General features: G+C 36.9%; 2 protein-coding genes across 2 annotated transcripts in view; one reads left to right on the forward strand and one right to left on the reverse strand.

The window, feature by feature from the left end:
* Kif19A (Kinesin family member 19A) overlaps positions 1–3,786 on the forward strand; it is a 48,305-nt gene extending 44,519 nt beyond the window's left edge. Inside the window, exon 8 of the mRNA XM_067761903.1 lies at positions 36–3,786. Coding sequence (XP_067618004.1) covers positions 36–252 — 217 coding nt within the window. The 3' untranslated portion in view covers positions 253–3,786. The remainder of the gene's footprint in view (positions 1–35) is intronic.
* Positions 1,660–12,138, reverse strand: Abi (tyrosine kinase Abl). The gene is made up of 7 exons (XM_067761904.1): positions 11,980–12,138; positions 11,547–11,722; positions 11,271–11,474; positions 5,825–6,513; positions 5,679–5,766; positions 3,598–3,788; positions 1,660–3,527 (listed from the first exon to the last, which is right to left on the reverse strand). Exons 2-7 carry the CDS (start codon positions 11,678–11,680, stop codon positions 3,364–3,366), a joined length of 1,470 nt encoding a protein of 489 aa, XP_067618005.1. The 5' UTR covers positions 11,681–11,722; positions 11,980–12,138; the 3' UTR covers positions 1,660–3,363.
* Positions 12,139–13,974: the final 1,836 nt, after the last annotated feature.

Raw genomic sequence — 13,974 nt, forward strand, 5'->3', positions numbered from 1 at the left:
GATATTAACCTAATGCCTTAACTTCTAATTTACAGTTCAGAGTCCCCCGGCTCAAGTTCCAGCTCAGAATGGTCGCCTGGTTCACCGCTACCACCAATTGATAGTCAAATACTCAGCACATTTCACGATGGACCAGATCGACATATGGGTCCACTAGTTAATCCACGTTTACCAAAGCTATCAGCCACTACTGCACCTTCAACGCGTCGAGGAACATCAATACGTTTGGCCAAACATGCGCCCAATACCTAGGTTTTGGAAAGGAGCTAGCGGAAAATTTTGATTTATTGTAGACTACTTATAGCCGATTGATACCAGTTTGCTCAGGGATATATGAATATAGATTTATTAAATGATGTACATATATATTTTCTAAATGAATTCCGCTTACACTTTTAGTCCATGAGCCAGCTGTAATATTAGCGTTATCATATAGCAAGTTAAAGTTTTGTACACTGGTTTATTTCACCCTACCTTCAGTTTGCTCCAGGTTTAGCCTCGGTGGTGACTTATGTATGTCGTTTATGCTCTTTACGGTATCTGATGGATCTCTTGTGGGGGGATCAAGAATTGATTCGCGGCGGAATACTTGCGGTTTTGAGTAAAAAATGTTAAATAAGCAATTAAATTCATTTTTTTTTTTTTTATTGTATGGAATACAAAAAAATTCAGGAAAAATTTATTACGACTGGCTCTCGGAATTTTTGAAGACCTTGTTAGTTTAAGGTTTTTATTTTTAAGTTGCAATAATTTATAAATAAGTGAAATGAAGCTTCAAATAAATACGCACAAAAGCACAATAAAATCAGTAGTGAATAGAGTTTATGATAAGCAGGTGGGAAATTAAGTATTATTTTACCAGACTTTATGAGGCAGGCTCTATGCAAAGCTTAATTAGCGCTTAGTCGATTAATAACATGTTAAAGCGAAAGGACAAAAGTGAAAGTATGTTATCTTTGCCTAAATGTGTATCTATTTGTATATCGACGCCTGAGAGGGAAAATCACCCTAACCCGGCTGCCATTTCGAAAATATTTTACAAAATCACCCTACTCCGAGATTTCTTCAAAAACGCCCTATTCGGTTGAAGTACGCCGTTTCTCTGAGTTTTTTTCATAAACTCCCCATCTTGTGTCAAAATGTATGGAATTTTAGCTCACATAGTGCTTTTGGAACATATTGTGGAGGCTGTTCAAAATTTTTCTGAGATAGGGCGTTTTCGAAGCCGTTAATCCACTCGTCAGTCGATATATTCCCTTATTATTATTTTTGTAGCGATACATTGCCTGATGGTTTTGAGGAGTGTTAGCAATGTCCTTGACGGACATTGACATGGTACGCTCCGGATACCAGCATCATTAAGGTACTAAATACGTTTTTGTCGCATATTCCACTTCTGAATTTTATTTAAAAATATGGGTGGTTATGTTGTGGAGTCACCTTAATTTTGATGATTTTTTTCTTATACAGAATATTTCTTAAAGTTGACCACCGTTTTTTATTGATCCAAGATTTTTTCCGTACCCTTCAGTGTAATCGAACTTTGGTTATTTGGTAGAAATGAAGGGAGCACCCATCGTTTCTTGGGAGCTACATTCATCGCACGCATGACGCATCGATAGTCTTCAGTATTCATTAATATCCAATATAAAATATCTATTTATTTTACTTTTCGCATTTATTTCCAATGTGATCAATTAATATTAACTAAGCTAATACAATAATAATATTATATACGTATGCATAATTATCATTTATTTATTGTTTTTTTTTATATGTATATATATACTTGTTTTTGTTATTACAATAAATTCACGTTTAACTAAATAAATGAAAAAATAGCATAGCAAAGGCTTATCCAGCGCATTAGTATTTAGACTCACAACCAATGCAAAGCTGGAATTGTGAAACCAAAAATAAATTGAATAAAAATAATAATAATTGAGCATGAGCTATACCAAGAGGTAATAAAGTACATACATTTTATATTTATATAAAGATTTGTGTAGAAAAATTCCAACATTTGTTAGATAATAAAAATCATAAAGAAATGCAAATTCATACAATAGTTAATACGGTGTGCGAATACTTTTCAATGAAACCAGTTTCTTTTTCTTAAATTGTGTTAATTACTTTTACATGCATATACTAAGCATGTTCTCAGTGCATTCATATGTACAAACATATACATATATGTATATGATTGCAAGTATGTACATATATATCTTTTGAAATTATTGCAATCATAAGTTTTCCCTTAACGCACTTTTACTTGGAAGATCATACAAAATGAAGCAAGTTTCATTGATATATGCAGAAAGTATAAGCACAAATTTTAATAAAATATTACACAGTTACACATTTTACTTATAAAAAGGAATCGTTGCGAGCATTTTTTGCGCTTCATTTACAAATACTATACGTTCGATTAAATACATAATTTAATTAATTCATTTAATTGCAGCTAGTATATGTATAAGAATTATTATTGTTCTCTAGTTTATCGTTTACTTAGTTACATATATGTAATTAAATTATTTATTGGATTAGGTATAAAGTGTTCTGTCGAAAAATTTTAGAATAATGCCATTGGTTTATTGTTTGTCTTTATTCTTGTATTCGGTTGTTTTTGTTTTTTTTGTTTAACTTAGATTTGATTATTGCATTTCGTAATTTCGTTTGCTGAGCGGAAGATCGGTCAATCTCGACTACCCTTGAAAACAACCGTTCACAGAATTTAGATCAAAAACACAATTCCGCTAGTCACGCATCCGTATTGGATAAGTTAGGTTAACTGCTTGTGTGGTTATATATTTTTTATTACCTTACAAAAACAAAATACACTAGAAAGAAATATTTTTTAAATTGATAACAATGGTGACGCAAATATATCAAATATTTTGGAATTGGTTTAAGAACAATCTAAAAGCACGTTCGTCCACACATGGCAAGCATAGAGTTTTTGAAACAAATTCTGCGATAAGACGCTCTTCCACTCTACCTTCGATTTAATCTTTTATGTTCTACTTGTACGATGATATGGTGTTCGTACACAACACAATACATTTTGATATTCATACGTATTTGTGTATACTTAATTTAAATAATTTCAAACTGCGCATGTGCAGAGCTTCAATCTTATACCAGTTGTTCTTTAAGGATATAGATTGCGAAATATAAAAATTGCAATAATATTTACTATTACTCATGTACTGATAATTTGTGTTTACATCTCTGTTGTATTCGTAAAATGTGTTATTAATTTTCTTTTGCCATTCAACATTTCAAGTGGGCAGTTTACATAGCGTGTTTCTTTAAATCAGTTTAAAACAAGTGCCTTTGACACGGTTCTGTTGTTTTCGTTTACACACATGGTTCAACGTAATTGCCCGGAAAAAGACCAGTTACACCATCCATAACACCCTCCCACCACCCATCGTCGTTTTTCTTTAGAACATACAATACAGAACTTTCTTGAAAACTTAATTCATCATCTTTATCAGCATAGTAATCATAAATTGCGACAACTATAATTGTACACACATTTGTTAGGCTTTATCTTTTAAACTCTACATACACATATACAATTTTACATACCTTTTTCGATGTAATTTTTCGGTACCCAACCAGGTAAATTCTGATCCTCTGGTACGATAGGCGCCAATTGACCTTGCCCCGTTGATGTGCGTGGTCGTCCGAAGTCCTGATGTTCCTCCTCTGGTGGAGGTGGTGGAGGTAGAGGTGGCGATTGCGAGCCTGGTCTTGCAAAGTTCAAACTGAAGTTGTTTCTGCGTAGTAAAAAAGGGATTAATAATGTTAAAGCGTATTTTTCTTATCATTTTAAATTGACAATGAAATTATAAATAGCGTTTTTTTTTAATTTTTATTTACCTGTTACCATTCCTGTCATGTAAGCAATTAAATATACAATTAAATAAATAAAAGAGCTCTTATAATTGTAAACATTTGCAATTTAAACAAATCTATATTTCTTCAGTACAAATTTTCCCGATTTATTAATTTATTCACTGAACTACCTCGTCGGTTGATCCCACCTACGAGTTGATTCTAAAAAATTTTTACTGGCACTTTTCAAGGCGTAACTATAACTGAACTAATCCAAAGCAAGCCCTGGACTAGCCTTAAACCAAAGAGGATTGATATAATAAGAGACGTCAGTTCATACTTTTTGTGAAATTTATTTGTAATGTCCCATTTGGCGGGTAATTTTAAATTGCTTCTACACATTTTCATGAGGTATTTTTTTTATTGTTTTAAGGGATTGTACTAATTAAACCATTCATCCTCTTTCCAACAATCACAATATATATTAATATAAACTTCTTAAAAATGTGTAGAATGTAATTTTCTAATACCCGCCAATCAGGTACATTACAAATGAAAATCTAACTGACGTCTTATTATATCAATCCTCTTTGCTTAAACTAAAACATAGCCGAACTCAGACTTCCTGCTCAATGAACGAAAGTACGCCAGCTGAGCTCGCAATACCATGGCTGATCTAGAATAATGTATTTCACCTCAAATCTATCAAGCTCCCGCCATAAAAGTTATTTTAAAAAATATATATAGTCATGACGTTTTGCTGTGGAAACCGTTCAGCTAAAATTTATCTCTTCCAAAACCAATTATTTTATGCATACAAGTTAATAACTAGTTGAAAAGGTATCGAGTTTCTTATAACTACACAAGACCATACACGTATGTATACTAGAATGGGTCGAAAAAAAAGGTGTTAATGTCCGCCCCTAAAGTAGTAAATAAGTGAGTCAACCCTGTTGTTTTGTATTTATAATAATAACACTATGCGACAAAATCAACTTTTTTTCTGAGTATTGCACAAAACCCACTTTTTGTAGAGATTGAGGCTTAAGTAAAAAAAGTACTATCTCCGTTTTTCGAAGTTAGCTTCAAAAAAAGATATCGGCTTTCGAAGTTCGAAATTCTACATTTCAAAATATTATTTTTTTTTTGTTAACGCGTTCAGCAAATTGAAAAAGTAAAAATGTGGGCATGACCTGCTCTTTTCCCTTATTTGAAGGGCTGAATTCTTGTTTTGAGAAATTTGGTAAAACAGCTGTTATACGAGGTGAGGTCAGACTCTGACTTCTAAAATGTAGAATTTCGAACTTCGAACTTCGTAAGCCGATATCTATTTTTTGGAGGCTAACTTCGAAAAACCGAGATAGTACTTTGTTTACTTAAGCCTCAATCTCTACAAAAAAGTGGGGTGTGTCCAATACCCAGACAAAAAGTTGATTTTGTAGCATAGTGTTATATTTATAAATAAGAATTTGACTCACTTATTTACTTTCACTTCCCCTATTCATAAGATTTCGCATATCTTTACAACTTTGTTAGCTGACCTAATCATGTGAAAACGACTTCATAGCATAACAGGTCATTAAACGGAAATGTGAAGCTTCTCAAGGCCAAAATAATGACATATCAATTTTAAAAACCGGACGTCTAAGAACAAAGTTACAACGAAAAAACCTTTTCGGCTGTATTTCGAAGGATCAAAAAACAATAAAAATAAAATTTTCCGAAACCGTCTCAACATAATCTTTAAATTTAGGGGCGGACATTAGCAACTTTTTTTTTTTGTATGGGGACCAACCCAGTCTAATGTATATAAACAAAAATTAGTTTCTTACCTATTATGATTTCTACCCAATGTATGCATGCCGATGTGACTTTGTTCACTAATTTCATGCTGTGAAACAGTGAGTGGCGATGGTGGAGCTAAAATGTAATGCAATTAATTAATTTATTTCTAAATATTCACTACATTAATACTTACGCGGCATACTGCTACGATCATCATATGTTGTTGGCGGTGGTGGTGGCAATGATTGCATCATCCCGGCTGATGGTAAATTGACATGTGTAGCGATTTGTTGACTAGGTGGCATTGGTAGCGCACTATACCCACCGCCACGTTCCCCACGTTCATTGCCGCCAATACTAGCGGCAGTACCGGAAATACTGCCCGCACCACCACCACCTACACCAGTGCTACTAATACCCGTCATTGTAGTGGTTGATGATGCTGATGACATACGTTTTGGATGCCCAATTGGATAATTGGGTGCATAGTGCGAAGGCACTTGCGGTGGATTGACCACAGGTGGTGTACGATATTCACGCGAACTTTTACCAAGCGTACCAGTATTACTCATTGATGATTTACCTAATGTGCCGGTATTGCCGCGTGTCATTTGCGGTGGTGTTGGTGGTTTTGTGGTAGGTGGCGGACCGACAGAAGGCGCCAGCGAGGATGTTGCCAATGATTGTATGGAACCATGACTGGAACCACGATGCTTTTGTGTTTGGCGTGTTTGCGTTGAGTTAACACCGTGCCCAATGTCATCCAATATTGAATAATCTATGGGTTTGCGCACATATTTTATAGGTTTTTCTGGATTGATGGGTGCGACGATTTTGAATTGACGTGAACTAACTTTATTAGCGGTTAGTACACCAATTTCTCTGGAAGCATAAATGAATGGGTAATATTAATATGGAGTATACATGAAGATTTCAAATATAAATTCATAGTTCAGCTGGTTAGTTTATTGCATCTGGGGGCGTGACAATTTGTTATTTTTGCCCGATTAATATAAATATGTCACGCGCCAGTTTCATATAAAAACTATTGTTGTAATAGAAGATCAAATTTCTTAGTTTTTCGATTTTTGAAATTTTAAAGAAAAACACCTCGAAGATTATGGAAGCGCTGACGGAGTTAGTGTCCTTGAACAAATACGAACTCACACCGTTGCTGTACTCAGACCAGACTGTCGGAAAACCATTCCTCCACCGGATATGAATCTACGTCTCCGATCCTTAGACCCAGATTCTTTTCCATTATTTGCGTTTAGAATTTAAAGACACATGAATGGGCATTCTTTGATTTCTGTCTGCCAGCTCGACTATGCTTATTGGCCACCCCGAACCTCTCTTACATGGTGCCAGAAAAGACAGATGTTATGCAAACAATACATGAAATAGCCAAAACTCCTATGATAGTTCACATAACCAACTTTTCCAACACTACTATCAATGTGGTCCCCCCTTTCGTACATACTCGTTTCCTGGGAGTACTGTTAGAAGATCGATATAAGGCAGTTATCCATCACAACAGGAACAATGCAAGGCCAAAAAGATCACCAAGTATTAAAAGTTACTTTGAAAGAAAAATACAACTACGCAAATGCGGAGCAGCCCCATGACCAACGGATTAGAGAGCTGCTATATGCAGCTGCACATGCCTTTTATTTTGTTATCTCGTTTAACTGATTTCACTGTGCCAAGGGATGGCGTCTAGCCCCACCAGCTCCGTCACCACTGACGAAGTCTCCCGCATGTATGTATGTATGTATTTATTTGAAAATTTGTTCCTAGCACAACAATTTTGACAAATTATTTAACAGTGCTAGTCATGAATAGCATGAGCTATAAAAATTGAACATTTATAATAATAATAAATTAGATTAATCAAATTAAATTAAATATAGCGGATAATAGTGAAATATTTATGTATGTAAATGTAAATCTTAAAACTAAAGAAAAGTAATTAATAAATATTAAAAGACAGCAGTAGTGATGATAACCTTTGGCTGGTTATAGATCGAATAGTATTTAACAAATAAAGGAAGAAGACACAGAGAAAGGAAAAAAACTTAGAAATGAACATTTTAACAACAACAATTTGAGATGCAGTGTAAGTCGTTAAAAAATGATGTTAGCTCTTTTTTGAACTGCAGAGTATTACTTAACGAGTCGAAGACTTGTAGGTAGGGAGTTCCAAAGACGTATTGCAGTAACAAAGAATTGGCGCTCAGAGGTTAGCGTGCGGTATCTAATGTGCTTAAGAAGAAGCACCGATCTTGATGATTGCAGAAAAATAAGCTTACGATATAGATAGTCAGGTTCCTTCGTGTGTATCAATTTATGGAGGAATGACAGTGTTTTGACTTTTAAAAGATTTTCGAAAGAAATGTTTAGCAACCTTTCAGCATGTTGTGATACGTGTTCAAGTCTTTTCAACCCATAAACATATCTAGCAATGTTGTTGTAAACGACATTTAGTTTGTTCTTGCACAGATAGTCACAGTTTGACTAAATCACACAACCATGGAGTAGCGTAGGTATTAAGTACGCTTTAGCCAGAAGTAGTCTTATGTGCAAAGGCGTGAAATACTGTGTTAACCATAGTGTACGAAGCATTCCATACACTTTTCCAACCGTTCTAAAAATATGGTCTTTCCATGTCAATGTTTTGTTAAAAATTACACCTAAGTTTTTTCGCCGTATCTACGTATTCTATAACGGAATTGTCGAACACTACATTCTCTAAATCATTAGTGGGAAAAGACCGTCTATGAATAACAATACATTTTGACTTATTCGGGTTTATACATAAGCCATTAATATTAGCCCATGAAAATATTTGATTCAAATCGTGGTTTAAGTTACTTATGCACAAGCTAGTTTGATCACGAGGACAACACGTAAACAACTGCACATCATCAGCGTAGATATGAACATTACAAAACTTAAGGACATCGGGTAAGTCATTGATATACAGAACAAATGACAGAGGACCCAGGATAGAGCCTTGAGGGACGCTCTTAAGACATGTAGGAAGTCAGACTTTTCACCATCTATACATACTGCTTGAGTCCTATCTCCAAGATATGATCTTATAAGGGCAACTGCATGACCAGAGAAGTTAAATAAGTTTACCAGCTTCCTACAGAGCAGAGTGTGGTCTACAGAATCAAAAGCTTTAGAGTGGTCAAGAAGTGTTAAGAAGGTAATGTAACTTTCATCCACTCGCTCAGGAATTTCTTCTGTCACAGATAGTAGTGCCGTTGCACAGCTCCGCTTTGACCCGAAACCAGACTGACTGTCCGACAGGAGCTTGTATTCATGTACATATGATACGATTTGCCCATGTAGAATACGTTCAACGACCTTAGAGAGGAAAGGGAGTATGGCTATTGGTCGATACTCATTATTTTGTTTACGGATTGGAATAACTTTTGCAGCTTTCCAGTATATTGGGAAGACACCGGTCGTCACCGGTCCCGTTTTATTTCGAACTGAAATTAGTTAAAAAAAAGGCGACTACATAATAATCTTTCTTTTTTCTTCAATAATTACAATTATCATGGACAAAAAAACGAGTTCTCGATATACTTCAAGGGGATATCTGAAGACTTCTGAAGCTTTCTGTACAAAAGAATGTAATCAAGATCGATCTGTTCATGCTTTATGATTCGGCATAGTTCATTTTATATGAAAATTTAATGGCTGCGTCGACAAAGTTGTTGTTAATGTTGTAGCAGTTGGAAAATGTCTTGACGAACTTGATTTATCTAATTTGAACTTTAACAATGAATATTTCTTTAGTGTTATGACTTAAATAAAAGTTTGAATTCGGATATGTCGCTCAGAATGGTAGTCTATGACTATTCTAGCGGTTTCGGTGTCTTATGTATAAAAGAAGTAAAGTATTTGATAGTCGTTAGAAGGGATGACCGGCAACGTCTCTTGTCTTACTATTTAGGTTAGGTTAGGTTGAACTGGACGGTCCATGAGGACCTCACATAGACTGATTGAGTCCGTAGTGTTACCAGAAGTTTGTTTTAACGACCAAACTGAAAAAAACCTATCAAAAACCAGGACCTATGTTATAAAATAACTCCGTCCTCTTGGCAAATACTAGAAGCTTCCTAGGACTAAGCCACTTGCTGCTCCTAGATCTGACAGCTGTATCACTCCCAATAGCTGGAGTCTTAGCCTGGCAAGTGCAGGACACGAGCACAGAACGTGCTCGATCGTTTCCTCCTCCAACCCGGACTACATCTGCTATCACTGACCAAGCCTAATTTAAAGGCATGTGACACCTGACACCAGAAGGCAGTGTCCAGTCAGAATACCCGTCATGAGTCTACAGTCCTCTCTTTTTAATGATAGAACCAACTTTGTTAGTCTAACGTTGTAAGACCTACACATAGTCTTCGACACTTTACATCCCCGCGCTTGAACCCACGCCTTTCCCGCTTAGTCGATCATGTGCAACTCTCGCCTTCGCTTATTCTCGCCCAGTCTAATTGGGATGTCTACGGAGCAAGCTTCAAGGGATGCGCCTTTTTTAGCTAGTTCCTCCGCTTTTTCATTCCCATCTATTCCCATATGCCCTGGTACCCAATACAGATGTATGCTTCTCATTGTCCCGATTCTCTCCAGAGACTGGTTACACTCTAACATGCATTTAGATGCTGTGCTATGCGAGATCATTGCCTTAATTGCTGCTTGACTGTCAATATAAAAGTTAGCACGGTTGCAGCTTAAGCTATTCTCTTCCAGGGTATCTACTGCTTTGGTTACGGCTAATATTTCCGCTTGGAAAACGCTACAGTAATCCGGCAACCTGTATCATCTGCTTATTTCTGAATCACCACAGTATACCGCAGACCCTGCTCCTTCCACACGCTATACTACAATGGCCATATGTTCGGCGCCCAAGCTGCCCCGAGGCACCGAGCCTAGTCGCGGTTATTAACTCCATAGTATAGAATAGGGCTTACAATCGCTGTAAAAACCCAATAAGAAAGAGAGGGCGATAAGCCCCACGTACACCCCAGCATTCTTTTACATGTATAGAGTGTCGTTGAGGCCTTCTTAACCCTCTCCTCCACGTTGAGCTTTCATGACAGCTTACTGTCTAGGATGATTCCTAGATATTTTGTGCAAGGTTTCTCCTGTCACTCCAGGTCACCGCTCCTAACTTAGACCTGGTCCAATTTGGGACCTCGTACGTCTTTGTACCAGTAAACAGAACCATATCTGTCTTCTCCGCATTGACTTTCAACCCGACATTAGATGCCCACGTATGAATATCCCGAAGCGCCCGATCCATCAAAGAACTAATCGTTGGAAGGCACTTTCCACTTATGACAATTGCAACGTCATCTGCGTAAGCCGTAAGTTTTACGGGTCCCTCATCGAATCGCCTGAGCAGTTGGTTGATGACCAGCGTCCACAGCAGAGGTGATAGCAACCCTCCCTTCGACGTGCCCTGTCCACTGATTTCGTGGCCTCGTACAATCTCCATTGTGATATAATCTTTCTGCAATTTAACATGCAGCCGATCCCTCTGATTAAGGCAGGATGTACTTTACTATCTTCCTATTTAAATATGCTATAAATTATTAGTCTCGCTTCTATAATCTTACCGTCGTGCCACCTTCTCCTTATGTATTTGCACAGTTTGTGCAATATGATTCATTTGTGATTCCATTTCACATAATTGTTGTGCTTGTAGTTCTAAAAGCTGCATATAACTATATGCGAGTGTATTTATTTGATAAGCCACACTGGCCAATGATTGCGTTGTATAATTTTTGGTAGCCTCAAGTGCTGCTTTTTTGTTCTCTTCACTGTGATACGAAACAACGGAAAGAAATGTGGTTATACAAATGCCGTATATAGTAATTAACATGGACTATTACCGATAATACGTGTCTTCGCAATAGTCGGCAACACGCTCCAAATTCGTATAACTATCACGCAAACTTTGTCTTCCATCCGGAATTTCCGTTCGTATCAATGATGCTAATTCGTCCATTATGTTTTCACTGGCCATGACCGACCATACGGTAAGCGTGAAGAAATTTAATTGAATCCACTAAAATTAATAGAGATATTTCCATATATTTGCATTGTTTATTCTATTTTTTATTTTTTTAAGTCAGATAATCGCTTTGAATCTTCGCGTGTGTTGTAACCCGTTAACGTATTTACTTCAGTTGACGTCGACGCTGTCGTAAACAGCGATCACACTCAACGTCATATTTGGGAGCGCCCCTGTCACAGAATTTTTTTCGCTCATTATGCACCATAAAACGATTTTAAGAATGCACTTTTCACAAAACAAACTGTTACCTCGATGTTAAATAAGTTTTCTGCCGAATTTGTTAATATTTTTAAAGGAAATTTTTAAGTTTTAACTACATTAAATAAAAATTTGGTCACATTCCAATTACAACGCGACTATGACACACTATACAATGGAAAAATGTGTGTAAGATGAAATGTCAAAAATTAAAGTGCAGAGTTGCATGTGGACTTGGTTGCGACTACCATGTCTTGAAAAAAATTTCTAAAATGTAAAGAACATTTAGAACTTTGTACCATGGGCCGAACTTTTTAAAGGCGCGGCTTAAAGGCCGATTAAACTTACTTAACCCTAACGGCATAGTCGTAACCTTACTCATATCCATATCCATCTCCAATGTGATCGATTAATGGTGCCTTAAAACGCAAAAATTACAAACATATTCCACAAAAAATAAGTCTCTTAGTCAAAACGTATCCAAAACAATAAATAAAATATACAAAAAGTTAATAAATTCATCAACTCAAATATTTTTGGGTTATGGATATGGCGAAAAATCAAAACCCAATTGGTTAAGCGCCAAATACACGACACGAACATTTCCGCGAACATTCCCGTTATGTCATGTTTCTGCGTCCTTTTCTGTCGTGTATGGTGGTGTTTGCCAGAAATATTTTGATTTTTGGCGAACATTTGCGCGAACTGTTCGTGTGTGTATGGCGAAATAGCTCATAATCGTAGTAATTTCTGAACGGAACAGACGTGCGCGGAAAAGTAAAATGGACAATAAAAAATTTCTGAATGAATTTATTGAATCTTCTCTCTATTTTTACGCTTAATTGCCACAGCGAGCAATATTGCTCCACCACAATTGTTGTCCGTATTCATCGCTGTCTGAAAGAGAACTAATGTTCGGCCAAAAGTTCGTATGGTGTATGGCCAAAGCTGCGAACAAGATTGCGGAATGTTCGCGGAAATGTTCGTGTCGTGTATTTGGCGCTTTAGCTATGGAATGTTATCGCGTTAGCGTTATGGTATGGACCCATTAATCGATTACATTGATTTTAAGGTTACTTCGATCAGCTGTTTTATCTGGTCATTGATAAGTCACCATTAATTGGCCATTTACGTGGTGCTTTGGTTGTTGTTGTTGTATTAACGATAAAGACACTCCCCGTTATCGAGTGTTATCGATGTTAACCGTCCTTTGCCGGATATAAGCTGGAGACATTGGTGCTTTATCGGTAACCGTATCGGTAACCTTTTAACAGCTGATTCGACCAACCTTATGAGAATCAATGCAATCGATTATTGGTGCCACTAAGGTCGTAACCGTATCGTAGCCAACCAATTGGGTTTTGGTTTACCGTCGTAACGATAAACAGCTGATTACGTTAGGGATACGGATACAGCGATACGACATACGGCACCAATGACTCCAGCTATAAGCGGTTTGCATTGATTCTCATAAGGTTGGTCGAATCAGCTGTTATAAGGTTACCGATACGGTTACCGATAAAGCACCAATGTCTTCAGCTATAGATACGGTACGTCCAGGTAAAAAATCACCATTAAAGTACCAGCCCAACCATCTCCCGAACGATCAATACCTTTTAGGCCATCCCGCCTCCCATCCCCTAGTTCCATGAGCCTCGTCTGCTAAATATGTGTATGAAACATTCACTACAGGACTGATGAGCTTTATTGTTTTCTTTGCTCCATGCTTAATAGTGATAGATTTTTCCTGAAAGATGCCCGAAAACTGTCTCAGTGATATAGACGTTTTAAATCGACATTCAAATATTTCAGCTACTAGCCAACCTAATGTGCTCGAGCCGTCCATGCAGCACACAATTGTGGGAGTTGGTAAAAACTTTCAACTCCATCCAGAGTCGTTTTATTTACCAATTCTACTTAACACCTTTCTTAACTGAGATTGGGGATCTAAATCACCCCAGCGGGTTAGGGGATCAGAATATACCCGCGGTAGGTATGCCTGTCGTAAGAGGCGACTAAAATACCAGATTCAAGGGGCTGTGTAG

The sequence above is a fragment of the Eurosta solidaginis genome, chromosome 1 (assembly GCF_040869045.1).
Source record: "Eurosta solidaginis isolate ZX-2024a chromosome 1, ASM4086904v1, whole genome shotgun sequence".
NCBI classification, from domain to species: domain Eukaryota; kingdom Metazoa; phylum Arthropoda; class Insecta; order Diptera; family Tephritidae; genus Eurosta; species Eurosta solidaginis.

Coding starts and splice junctions, on each gene's coding strand:
- Abi (XM_067761904.1), bottom strand. CDS start 11,680: ATGGCCAGTGAAAACATAATGGACGAATTAGCATCATTGATACGAACG. Junction 11,475..11,546: donor TGCGAAGACACGTATTATCG/GTAATAGTCCAT, acceptor TTCGTATCACAG/TGAAGAGAACAAAAAAGCAG. Junction 5,767..5,824: donor TGATCGTAGCAGTATGCCGC/GTAAGTATTAAT, acceptor ATTACATTTTAG/CTCCACCATCGCCACTCACT.